Source organism: Notamacropus eugenii, chromosome 5 (genome assembly GCF_028372415.1).
Source record: "Notamacropus eugenii isolate mMacEug1 chromosome 5, mMacEug1.pri_v2, whole genome shotgun sequence".
Lineage (NCBI taxonomy): Eukaryota > Metazoa > Chordata > Mammalia > Diprotodontia > Macropodidae > Notamacropus > Notamacropus eugenii.
This window is the reverse complement of record NC_092876.1, coordinates 68,198,598-68,210,625: the sequence shown is the minus strand read 5'-3', so window position 1 is coordinate 68,210,625 and position 12,028 is coordinate 68,198,598. Positions and strand designations below refer to the sequence as shown.

The following is a 12,028-nucleotide window of genomic DNA, read 5'->3' as shown; positions in this document are numbered from 1 at the left end:
TTACCCATACTTCATGTGGTTGAAAGTAGAAGGGGATGGATGCCTAGGAAGGTAGGACTTCCCCTGACCCTGAAGGGTGGGACTTTGGTTAGTCAGGAACACAGTGTGAGCAGATATCCCTGGAGTCAGAACTGGCACAACCTCCTCATTTTACAGATGGAGAAACTGAGACCCCAGAAGGGTAGGTAACTTGGCCAAGGTCACACAGGTGGTGAGTAGCAGGACCTCGGGCTTCACCACTGAATGACTAGAGATGTTGCCACATAGTGTGAGCAGAGATCATATTTTAGTTGGTGCTAGAGAGCAAGTTTGATCAGTTCCGTTCAGTAAGCATTAATTGGTTGCCTGTGGAGTACCCAGCCCAATTCAAGGCACTGAGAATGCAAAGACAAAATGGTTACTGACCTTGAGCATGAGAGGTGGAAAATGTGTGTCTACCTAGTAATAGCAACAGTATTAATAATGTAGCATTTATATTGTTTTAGGATTTGCAAAGCATTTTATATCTCATTCGATCTTTACAACAACCCTAGGAGGTGTTTTGCAGATAAGGGACTGAAGCTGCCCAGCTGGTGTGAGGCAGCATTTGAATTTGGGTCTTCTCGATTCCCAATCCAATGCTCTCCCACTGTATATCGGTACAAAGTGGAGGTAGAGTGTCCTGGCAAACAGAAGGATGAGAAGGGGCCTTGTTGAGAGGGGTAGGGGGTGGAGAGTTGCCTGCATTGAAGCCAGCCAGGGGGTCTGCAAGACCGAGGTGAGGGGAACCATTCAAGGGATGGGGACCCACGTGAGCCCCTGGAGGTTTGGAGGGGGACAGAGCTAGCCAGTTGGCCTGCAGTGGTGAGTGTGTGAAGTAGGACCAGAGTGGTAGCTGGGAGCCCAGTTCTGGAGAGCTTTCAGGGCCATGCTGAGATGTTGTATTTTATCCAGAGCCATTGGAGGCATGGCACGTGGCCTGATCTCTAAGAGGCAAGGAGAGCCTGAGCTTGAGAGTTGAGGCCAAGGATCTGGGTTCAGATCCTGACTCTGCGGTTTACTAATCTGTGTGATCTTGGGTAAGTCCCTTTCTTTCCACTGTGCCTTAGTTTTTTCATCTGTAAAAGTTAAGAGATGATCTTGATCCCCTTGATGTGTGTCCAGCACCAATCCTGAGATTCCTGAGTGGTGACTCTCTGAGTAGAGAGAAGGGGCAAGATGCAAGAAAAGGATGGATTGAGGGGACAGGAATCACAGTCATCTCTAAGCTTGCAAACCTGGGTATCCCAAGAGAAAGAGGACCCTCTCAGGAGGACTTTGGATGGCATTTGAGGCAGAGCCTTCAGCTAGTTGCTACACAGAGCCAGTGGGAAAGTGGCTGCCAGCCCTACCCCTGACTAAGGGGAAAGAATGATCCTGCCCTCAGAGAGCTTGTGGTCTGGGTGAGGCACCTCAGTCCTCTCCTGAGGAGGGGGAAAGGGATGAATGCCCTCTCCATAGCTGATAGCCCCAGAAGAGGTGTGTTTACCTAGAGGGCTGGGGAGCCTATGAGAGCCAACAGAGCCAAGTAGGGCTCCCCCAGGAAGGTTTCTCTGGGATAGGGGACCCAAAGTTCATGTCTCCCTGGTAGAGTGTTGTCTGTTGTTATTGTCATGATGATCCTAGGAGGTAGTGCTGTTAGTCTCCATTAACAGATTATAAGCTTTTCCAGGGCAGGAACAGGCTCCCTTTTAGTCATCATGTCCCTAGGACAGTACGTGGCACGTGACAGGTACCTGTTGAGTTAGATCAGATTTGAGCAGATTTGGGAAGAGAGTGGAAAGGCTTGAGGAGTGGCAGATGAGGCCACCCCTCCATTCTTCTCCCCACCTTCCCTGGGGCCCTGCCTGTGGGTCCCATGATGCTTCCTCCAGCCCTCTGTCCCCACAGACTCATCGCCTCAGGGGTGATGATGCGTCCCTACGTGGAGGCCAACATCTCACACAAGTCCCACACCACCATCAAGTACTTCCTAAAGATGTGGAGCAGTATCAGCGAGACGCTTATCTTCATCTTCCTGGGCGTCTCCACTGTGGCCGGCTCCCACCACTGGAACTGGACGTTTGTCATCAGCACACTGCTCTTCTGCCTCATTGCCCGGGTGCTGGGTGAGCCTGGGGATCTGGACATAGAAAACAGTCTTAGGTTGGGAGAAAGCTGTTGGTTCCAAAGGCTAGGATCCAGGAGGCTGGCCACTTCTGGGCTCGGCCTTAGGGAAGAGAGTTTTCTGATGTCACTGCAAAGCCTCAGTCTGACCACCCAGCAATCCCCTAGGCTGGAGGCAAGGGTGTATTGGGAGGGCAGATGAGAATCACCAGGCAGTCCCTGTCCTCAAGCTACAATCTCTTTGGGAGGAGAGGACACACATGCACACTTGACACCAGCATTTAAGCTGACAGTACAAACCAAATAAGGTATTGTGGCATGAGAAAGCCCTGACCTGGGGGTTAGGAGAACTGAGTTCTAAGGCCCTGGCACCTACCTTCTGGGATTTTCAACCTCAGTTTCTCCATCTGTAAAAGAAGGGGCGTAGAGCAAATGATATCTCATGGTCCTTCTAGCTCTGACATCCTGTGTTCTAAGATGTTTCCCTCCCCCTCTCCCAGCTCTGACATTTTGTGCTCTAAGGCCCCTCCCAGCTCTAACATCCTAGGTTCTAAGGGCCCTCCCTGCTCTGATATTCTATGTTCTAAGGTCTCTCCCAGCTCTGACATCCTGTGTTCTAAGGGCCCTCCTAACTCTGACATCCTATGTTCTAAGGACCCTCCCAGTTCTGACATCATATGTTCTAAGGGCCCTCCCAGCTCTGACATTCTAGGTTCTAAGAGCCCTCCCAGCTCTGACATTCTATGTTCTAAGGCCCCTCCCAGCTCTAACACTCTGTGTTCTAAGGCCCCTCCTAGCTCTGACATCCTAGGTTCTAAGGCCCCTCCAGCTCTGACACTTTGTGTTCTAAGGTCCCTCCCAGCTCTGACATCCTGTGTTCTAAGGTCCCTCCCAGCTCTGACACTTTGTGTTCTAAGGTCCCTCCCAGCTCTGGCATTCTGTTTTTCTCAGCACTTTGCATGACAGGTACTAAGGGGATCAGTAAACAGTGGTTTGGATAGTAGGCTCCATAGGGAGGCGGGCTGCGTAGGTCGACACTTGAGGGGGAGTGGCAGTCAATGCACAGGTGGAAGGAGGTCCCCATGGCTGGCCTGTTCTCACATCGATGGTCTTTTTCTCCCTTCCCCTTCCCCCAGGTGTACTGGGCCTTACATGGTTCATCAATAAGTTCCGCATTGTGAAGCTGACTCCCAAGGACCAGTTCATCATCGCCTATGGTGGCCTCAGAGGGGCCATCGCCTTCTCCCTGGGCTACCTGCTGGATGTCCGGCACTTCCCGATGAGGGAGCTCTTCCTCACAGCCATCATCACTGTCATCTTCTTTACCGTCTTCGTGCAGGTTGCTTGGGTCAGGGCTAAAGGGTGGGGGTGGGAGGGACAGGCCCCTGGTGTGTCTGCTCTCCTCTGGGCCTTTCTCCTGCTTCAGATGGAACCAGAGGCCTGGCTTTGTGCTGTCTACAGGGAGGCTGGTACCCAGGACCTCAGCCTCTGCTCTGGACCATCCTCATACCTGCTCTGTGACTTCTGGCAAGCCACAGGGTCTCCCCGGGCCCAAGTGTGAAGTAGGGGGGAATGATCTGCACCCCTTCCCTTCTCGCAGGCTCTTAGATCTTCATGAGATACCAAAGGCTTGAGCATCTTAGGGAATGGAGTAGTGAGGATTAGACAGTGGCCCAGTGGAAAAGTCACCAACGAATTCCTTCTCCTCCCCAAGCCTCAGTGTCTTCTGTGAAATAGGGACGATTGGGACTGTACACTTTACCTGCCAGGCTCGTCATGAGGTTTGGAGTGTTACAAAACCTGCCTTGGTGTGACTCGGGCCTCAGTCCTTTGGTGTAGGCCCCACCCCGAGAATCCTCAGAGGCCTGCAGAGTTAAACTGGAATTTATAGTTGAGCTTCTAGGCAGGGTTAGGTTCAGAGGAGGGAGAAATCTCTTCTGTCTGAGGGGATCAAGCAGAACTTGGTGGAGGCTACGCTTTGATAAGGATGGACAAGATCTCAGCAGGTCGGAGTGAGGGACGAGCACGAACAGAGGCCTAGACACAGGAAGGCCCTAGATGAGTCAGCCTGGTTTTGCTGGAGTGAGGCTGAGGAAGGGCAGGCCCTTCAGTGCCAGGAGGGGTGGCCAGAAAGGCAGCCTGGGAATTTGAAGGAGCCCTGTGTGGAGGCTCTTGGCTCCAAGACCTGACTGGCCCATTATGAACTACTGTGGGAATGGGAGAATTAAGAAAATTATCATCAGTCGCTCATGCTCCCTACATGGCACCTTGTATCCACACAGCTCCAGGCAGACCTGGCACCACTGTTAATGATGGTACCCTGGTAAAGGAAGTGGCCTTGTGGTCTTCATTTCTCCAACTTGGAAAGTGTTTTCTTCACTCACTCACAAGCAATGACACTTTGAGGACCTCATCCACTTAGCAGTTCACTTTCTCATCCCATTGAATTCTTGTCTGGTCCCCTTATATTCAGTAGGGCAGACGGTGTTAATCCTCCCTTTGCAGATGAAGAAATCAGCCCAGAGAGGGAAAGGTTTGCCCACACAGCCAGGCAGGGGCAAGGCCAGCATTTGAACACAGGTCCCTTGACTGCTCCGGCATGTGCTAAGTATAAATACTCATGTAGATTGTTTGAATTTGTTTAAATTCCTTATCTCCTCTCTTCTTTTCAAGGGTCATCTAGGGCCAAAGAAAGAACAGGAATTTTTTGTCCATCCTTAAATGATAAGAGAGAACCCACAATCTCCCTTGGCTAAATCTAACCACTGAGGTGGCTGTAGCAGGCCCCTCTGTGCAAGATGTGGCCAAAATAGTTTTCGCAAAGAGATTTGGGGCTACCACTGGCCTTGCTCTTTTTGGGGGTGGGCTCCTTGGAGGTCTGATCCTCCCTCCCAGGTGATCCTCCATCCTCTCTGGCCTACAGGGCATGACTATACGGCCTTTGGTGGACTTGCTGGCTGTGAAGAAGAAACAGGAGAGCAAGCGGTCCATCAATGAGGAGATCCACACCCAGGTAAAGGCAGGATGGGCCTGGGCTGGGGGCCAAAACAGAAGGGAATGAAGGAAGAGGCTTTCTGACAATCAGAACTTGACCCAAGTAGGAAAAAGAGCCAGCCCTCCTTCTCTGGGATCCTTCAGATCAAGGCTGGCTGACCAGGGCTTCAGGAGTAACCTCCAAGACCCCTTCCAGGTCTTAGACTGTTTCATGAGTTGGAGCTTTCCTAGGTGTCTGGCCCCACCAAGGTTACACGTCCTATGTGGGCAGCAGCCAGGGGGAGGAGAAGGCACGGCTCTCCTTTGGCCTCCCTCCTGAGTGGGGATGCCCTGGACCCAGGCTGGCTCACCACGTGAGGCTCTGCTGCCACCTCCTGTCCATTCTGGGAAGTGCTCTGCAAGCCCAGTCACTGAGCCCATGGCCCCTGGAGCTAGGAGCATGGACATGGATGACCTGGATGGTGGGGACCGGGACCCTCATGGTGTTGATTTCATTTCAGTTCCTGGATCACCTTCTGACGGGCATCGAGGACATCTGCGGCCACTACGGCCACCACCACTGGAAGGATAAGTAAGCTGTGGGGGGCAGTGGAGCCTAGAGCGCAGGGTCAGTGGGTGCATGGCCTCCAGCATCTGCAGAGGATCTGCTCTCTGCCCCTAGACTTAATCGGTTCAATAAGAAATACGTCAAGAGGTGTCTGATCGCCGGGGAGCGCTCCAACGAACCCCAGCTCATCGCCTTCTACCATAAGATGGAGATGAAGCAGGCCATCGAGCTTGTGGAGAGCGGGGGCGTGGGCAAGATCCCTCCCGCCGTCTCCACTGTCTCCATGCAGTAAGTGGGGCTGCCCAGGGTGGGCCTCTGGGCCTGGGGAGAAAGAGAGGAGCCAAGGAAAGTGCAGGCATTTGTACTGGAATGTCTGATGGGAGGGCGTGAAGTTCCTGAGGCTTGGGGGAGGAATGCCAGGCTTATGGGAGGTCAGTGCTTGGCCTGCTAGTTAGAGAGAGCCCCAACAGGGCTTCAGAGATGGGAGGGGACACAGGGAATGTGCCTCCATTTCCTTTGAGCTCCTCAAGTCACGCAGGTGAGATCCAGACTTCGTCCCCTCCATCTCCAAACCAGCCCAGGCTCCCACTGAGGATCAAGGGCTTTACACAGAAATGAGACTGTGCCTAACCTTGACTCTTTGGCGGCTGTCCCCAGAAACATCCATCCCAAGGCCCTGCCTTCAGAACGAGTTCTGCCAGCACTGTCCAAGGATAAGGAGGAGGAAATCAGAAAAATTCTGCGCAACAGCCTACAGAAGACCCGACAGCGGGTAAGAGTGTGGCTTGGCATGCCTCCCCATGCCCCTGCTCAGCCCATGTTGACATTGGCCTCTGTGCCCTCAGCCTTTCATTTTGGAATCATCCCTTATTCTCTTTCCTCTTTGTGTGCCCCCCCCCCCCCCATGGTGGGATTTCTCTCACCTCCCTCTTTCCTTTTTTGGATATTCCCTGTTTTCTCCCCCTTCCCACTCTCTCTGTGTCGCCCCTCCAGTATTGCTACATTCTCTGACTCTGTATTGGAGTCTCCCTCCCTCCCCACCCCAGTCCCAGCACCTCCCTCTCTGCCCACCCACTAACCTTTCCTGCTCCTTGCAGTTGAAATCCTACAACAGACACACATTGGTAGCTGATCCTTTTGAGGAAGCCTGGAACCAGATGCTGCTGAGGAGACAGAAGGTTCTGCAGCTGGAACAAAAGGTAGGTGGGCATGGCCTGAGGAGTCATCTTGGGCAGGGCAAAGTGTGGCCCAGCCCTGCCTCAGGATGGAAGACCCACCCTCCACCTAGCACTGAGAGTCCTCAGCAGGATGGCCCTGGCCCCAGCCCCCTAGCCCCCCGGACCCTCAGCCATGCACCCCCAGGTCCCAGCCCCCTGGTCACCTGGCCCCTCAGCCCCCAGCCCTTCAGCCCCAGTCCCCTGGCCCCTGGCCCCTTAGCCCTGGATCCCCGGGGCCCAGCCCCTTAACTCCCCCCCTTGGCACCAGCTCTCCTTACTACTGGGGGGAGGGGTGTGATTTCAGGGACTGGGTTCCAACCTCCCCCCCCACCCCCAGCAACATCAGAGGTGAGAAAGATCTTAAAGGCCATGAAGTTCAACCCTTTCTTTGCACAGGATATTGAGAGTCAGACAAAGAATGAAGATTCCAGGGATATAACAGAAGCGAGTGACAGAGGGAGGACTAGGATGAGGCTTTCTATGAATCAGCACAGGTTGAACTCTGTGGCACCGAGTGCCTTGGGACCCACTCGCAAGCCTGCCATGTATTTTTCTGTCCCTTCCCCAGATCAATAACTACCTGACAGTGCCGGCCCGCAAACTGGACTCTCCTACCATGTCCCGAGCTCGAATTGGTTCAGGTACGGTGAGTGGTGGTGGGGTTCCCCCAGGCTTGTCATCTCTTCTCAGGTCCTGAAGAACGAATGCTGCAAATGTTGGGAGGGGCCTGTATGCCCACCCCCTAGGACTGGCACATTCTGCCCGTCACACCCTTGTTGTAGTTTGGGAATGGGCAAGGAAACAAAACCAGATGGTTTTCTTCCACTACCAACTGTCTAAAAAGGAGAGGCCAGGTTGGGGAAAGAGAGAGAGAAAGGGGGTAGGGAGGAGACACAGACACTGGGTCTGAATCACACTGGTGTCCTGGAGGAGGCGGTTGGGGGTGTCCAGAGACTGTGGGATTGAGAGATTTGAGTTGAAAGGGTCCATTGGTACAGCCTACTAGGCCCACATCCCAATCCCAGAGAGAGGCCCACAGGAAGAGGAGGGGGTCCAGAAACTGCTAGAAGAGGGAGGGGCAGGATCATTTGCATTGCTGCTTCCCTTCAGCCTTGAAGGGAATGGGCCCAAGCCATCAGTCACTGAGTCCCATCCCCCAGCGTCCTGTCCTGCTGCCATGGTAGGCACAGAGATCCATCCATAAGCCCAGAGTAAGAGAGGAGATCCAGTCTTGGCCCTATGAGGGGCAAGTGGCCTGAAAGAAGAGGCCGTGTGTGCATGACAAGAGGGAGCCGGGTTGGGATGAGACCTTCCTTCCGGAAGGACAGCCGGGCAGAGCAAGGCTTCACTTTGAGAGGACGGACTGGTTATGGCCATCTCCTCCTCTCCTTGACCCTTCCCATTGACCCACAGATCCCCTAGCCTATGAGCCAAAGCCTGATTCAGAAAACCTCCCTATCATCACCATTGATCCCGCCTCACCCCAGTCCCCCGAGTCCGTGGACCTGGTAAATGAAGAGCTGAAGGACAAAGACACAGTGCTGCAGGAGGAAGAGGAAGACGAGCCTGGCCTTGTGATGCGCCCCAAGGAGCCCTCTTCCCCAGGCACAGATGACGTCTTCACCCCTGAGCCAGGAGACAGCCCCAGCACCCAGCGCATGCTCCGATGCCTCAGTGATCCTGGGCCTCGCCCAGAGCCAGGCGAGGGGGAACCCTTCATTCCCAAGGGCCAGTAACCCCAGGGCCAGGGGCCACTGAGGACCCATGGGAACCTCTCCCCTTCCTTACAGCATGGCAGCTGGGCTCCAGCACGGCTTCCCACACCTGCTGGGCAGTGCCCATCTTTCCTCCCAGCACCAGCCCTCAGAAGGTGGCAGTGGATACCACTGAAAAGCTTTAGTCCCTTTCTCCTGCTGAGGACAGTGAGGTTGATTGCTGTGTTCATCCCTCCTTGAGACTACACAGGTGGTTGGCATTAATAACCTCTCCCTCTTTAAATTCTCTGTCATCTTCAAACGCTGGATTTTCTGAACTCTGGGGTCCTGGCCGGGGCTTGATGACCCTTGATGGCGCTCCATGGTTGGCCCAGACCCTCCTTACCCCACAGGCAAAGCCTTCCTCCCCTGCCTAGTTCCAATAGGCTTTTGTTCTCCTTAAACCCTATCAGTGTCTGTAACCAAAGAACCTTCCCCTCCCTGGCAGGTTCTCCCTGCCCAGCTGGCCCCCTTGATCCTGCTCTGGCTGGGGGTGGAGGAGTCTAGAAGCAGTGCAGCTGTTTACCCCTGCCTGTCTCCAGCCACTCGTTCAGTTCACTTCACAGCACCGCATGTGCAACACAGAGTCTACAGAGGAGAAAGGACAAGACTGGAGGAGAAGCAGAGTGGCCCAGGAGAGGGGTAGAGGGGTGTCAGTCCTGGAAGCTTCTTTAGGGCCAAGCAGGGAGTCTTGTCAGCCCTAGAGCGCATCGGTGGAAACCCGACCTGAACTGAAGCTTCTGAAAGCAGACTGTTGTGAATGGGGCTTTATCCTCCTTCCCCAGAATCCAGAGTTCTCAGCCATGGGCCCCACTCCTGCTGTCCCCACAAGCTCTGCTTTAGAAAAGGAAATGCTGATGCCCCCACTGTGTCCTGGTCCTCCCCATTCCCATTGCCCGAGACTAAGCCAGTGGCACCCACCTAGGGGACCTCTTTCCTACAAATCTCTGTTCTGTGCCTCCCTGACAGTCTCTGAATCCCCCCACTTTTAATGTCTTTCTTGGGAACTCCTCTCCCCACAGTATGTGTCAGTGTATTTCTAGGGTTCCCTGGCACCTCATGAGGGTCACGACTATAGGGCCTGAAGACCACCTCCCTTCCCCAGGGTCCATAGAAGCAGGTGCCCACAGGCCCTGCCATTCTATACACACACACACACACACACACACACACACACACACACACACACACACACACGCCAATAGCTAGCTTTCACTCATCCTGATCCTGCTGTCTAAGCGTCTGTGATCCTGGAGGTGATGAGGAGGTTGGGGGCTACTCCCTAACCCTAAAGAAGGGATGTTATGAAGCCCCCCCCTTCTGTCCCTCAGAACATACACCACCTTCCCCTTACCCCCACAACGATTGTGCAATATTCTGTCTTTCCCTCTAGACTCCTCACCCCCCTGGGTCTGGCCGCCCCTCTCCCCCACCCTTTGCCTGGGTGCGCATGCCATCCCTGGCAGAAATGCCCAAGCAATGAGGAGGTTGCCTGGGCATAAGGCCATGGTTGCCACCTCCCCCTCCCATCCCCCCCACCTCCCTGTGTATAAAATGAAACAAATCTTTTTTTCATATTCTAATAAATCAATGTGACTTTGTAATATGTTTGGGATTATTCCTGGAGAATGAGACAGCCATAGGACATGTGACTGTGTGCTTTGGATCCCCTAAGGAGTATAGTCAATCGCAGTACCAGCTAGTCCCTATGCAGGTGGGATGCAGCATGCTGTGGTATCCTGCAGGGGGCATTGCAGTCCTGAGTTCCCCATGGCACCTAATGGATGTTGAACACCAAGTTCTGGGAGGTGCTTCCCTGAGCTGGCCCAGCTGAAGGGGGAGGGCAGCCGCCCTTTGTCCTTCTTCTTCTGCTTACCCACCTATCCTAGGTGACTCAAGCAAGTCTTCTTTGACTTGCTTTGACTTCTCCCTTTGACAAACTCCCTTTGACTTCTCCGTCCAGAATGATAACCTCAGGGTTTACAAAGCACTCCATGCCTCTTGATCCTCACAGGCTGGAAGCCAGGCACTGTCCTATCCATTTTACAGATGAAGACATAGTTGGAAGACAGGTTTAGTGACTAGCCCAGGATCAAATCACCAGTATCTGAGACTGGATTTGAACTCAAATGCTACTGACTCCAGGTTCCACCTACACAATGTTGTGTCTTGAAGTCAAGACGCTGCCATGAGCCCTGGAGTATTGGAGAAGGACACTTCTAGGGTTGAGGTGCTCCCCTCTCCGTTACCAGATCACCAGGTCAGAGACATCCAGCAGGAGACTAGGAGAAAAGCACTAGCCATTAGGGTCCAGGATGTGGAATGGGGTAGGGGATGGGAGTGACTAGGAAAGGTGCCCCACCAAAGGTGGGATTTGAGATGAGCCTTGAGGGAAGCCAGGAGCTGGAGCTACTGAAAAGGCTGATGCTGGAAACGGAGTGTTATTAAGGGTAGAAAAGCAGATGGAGCCCTCTGGCCCTTCTGCACCCCGCTAGCTGAATAGTGGACTTTGGGTACACGAGAGGGCACCTGAATTGCCCTGGACACAGGCCCTAGCACCCCAAGTCCATACTAAATGCTTTCTGTGCTGATGATGTTCAGAGCTATTTATCCAGCCCTAACTTATGTCCTGACTTCCAACCTTGTATCACCACCTGCTTCTTGGACATCTCTACATAGATGTGCCATAGGAAGTGCAAACTCAGCATGTCCAAAACTGAATTCATTGCTTTCCCCCCAAAACATCCCCTCTTCCTCACTTTCCTGTTATGGAGCAGGGTGCCACCATCCTCCCATTCACCCAGCTTTGCAATATAGCTGTCATCCTCAACTCCCCTCTAGTTGCCAAATGCCCTTTCTAGCTTCCTCACATTTCCCCTACGCTCCCCCCTCACTCTTCTGAAACTCCCAGCATTCTGGTGCAGGCCCTCATCTCCTTGTACCACACTCTGGCCCGGCCTCAAGTCTCTCCCCACCCTGGTCTATTCTCCATCCCGCTACCAAAGAGATTCTCCTAAATTCCAGGTCATTCCCCCACTCAACAAACTTCAGGAGTTCCTATTACTTCCGGGATCAAACAAAAAACCCTTCCCAACATGGCCCCTTCTACCTCTCTAGTCTTCCTTAATTCCCCTCCAAGTACTTTAAGGTTTCAGCTGTCCAGCCTTCTTGCTTTTCTACCCTTAATAGCACTCCGTTTCCAGCATCAGCCTTTTCAGTAGCTCCAGCTCCTGGCTCATCTCAAATCCCACCTTTGGTGGAGCGACTTTCCTAGTCGTCCCCATCGCTTACCCCATGCCTTTCTGAGACCACATCCCATTTACCCTGTAAATGTCTTGTATGTACATCATTGTTTGCATGTTGTCTCCCCCATGAAAATGTAGTCCCCTTGA

The 12,028-nt window shown here is 53.4% G+C and overlaps 1 protein-coding gene across 1 annotated transcript in view; it reads left to right on the top strand.

The window, feature by feature from the left end:
* The window catches only part of SLC9A1 (solute carrier family 9 member A1), a 70,611-nt gene extending 60,371 nt beyond the window's left edge, over positions 1 to 10,240 (top strand). Inside the window, exons 4-12 of the mRNA XM_072609498.1 lie at positions 1,909 to 2,126; positions 3,261 to 3,463; positions 5,048 to 5,137; positions 5,619 to 5,689; positions 5,780 to 5,953; positions 6,323 to 6,437; positions 6,763 to 6,864; positions 7,451 to 7,523; positions 8,296 to 10,240. Coding sequence (XP_072465599.1) covers positions 1,909 to 2,126; positions 3,261 to 3,463; positions 5,048 to 5,137; positions 5,619 to 5,689; positions 5,780 to 5,953; positions 6,323 to 6,437; positions 6,763 to 6,864; positions 7,451 to 7,523; positions 8,296 to 8,618 — 1,369 coding nt within the window. The 3' untranslated portion in view covers positions 8,619 to 10,240. The remainder of the gene's footprint in view (positions 1 to 1,908; positions 2,127 to 3,260; positions 3,464 to 5,047; positions 5,138 to 5,618; positions 5,690 to 5,779; positions 5,954 to 6,322; positions 6,438 to 6,762; positions 6,865 to 7,450; positions 7,524 to 8,295) is intronic.
* Positions 10,241 to 12,028: the final 1,788 nt, after the last annotated feature.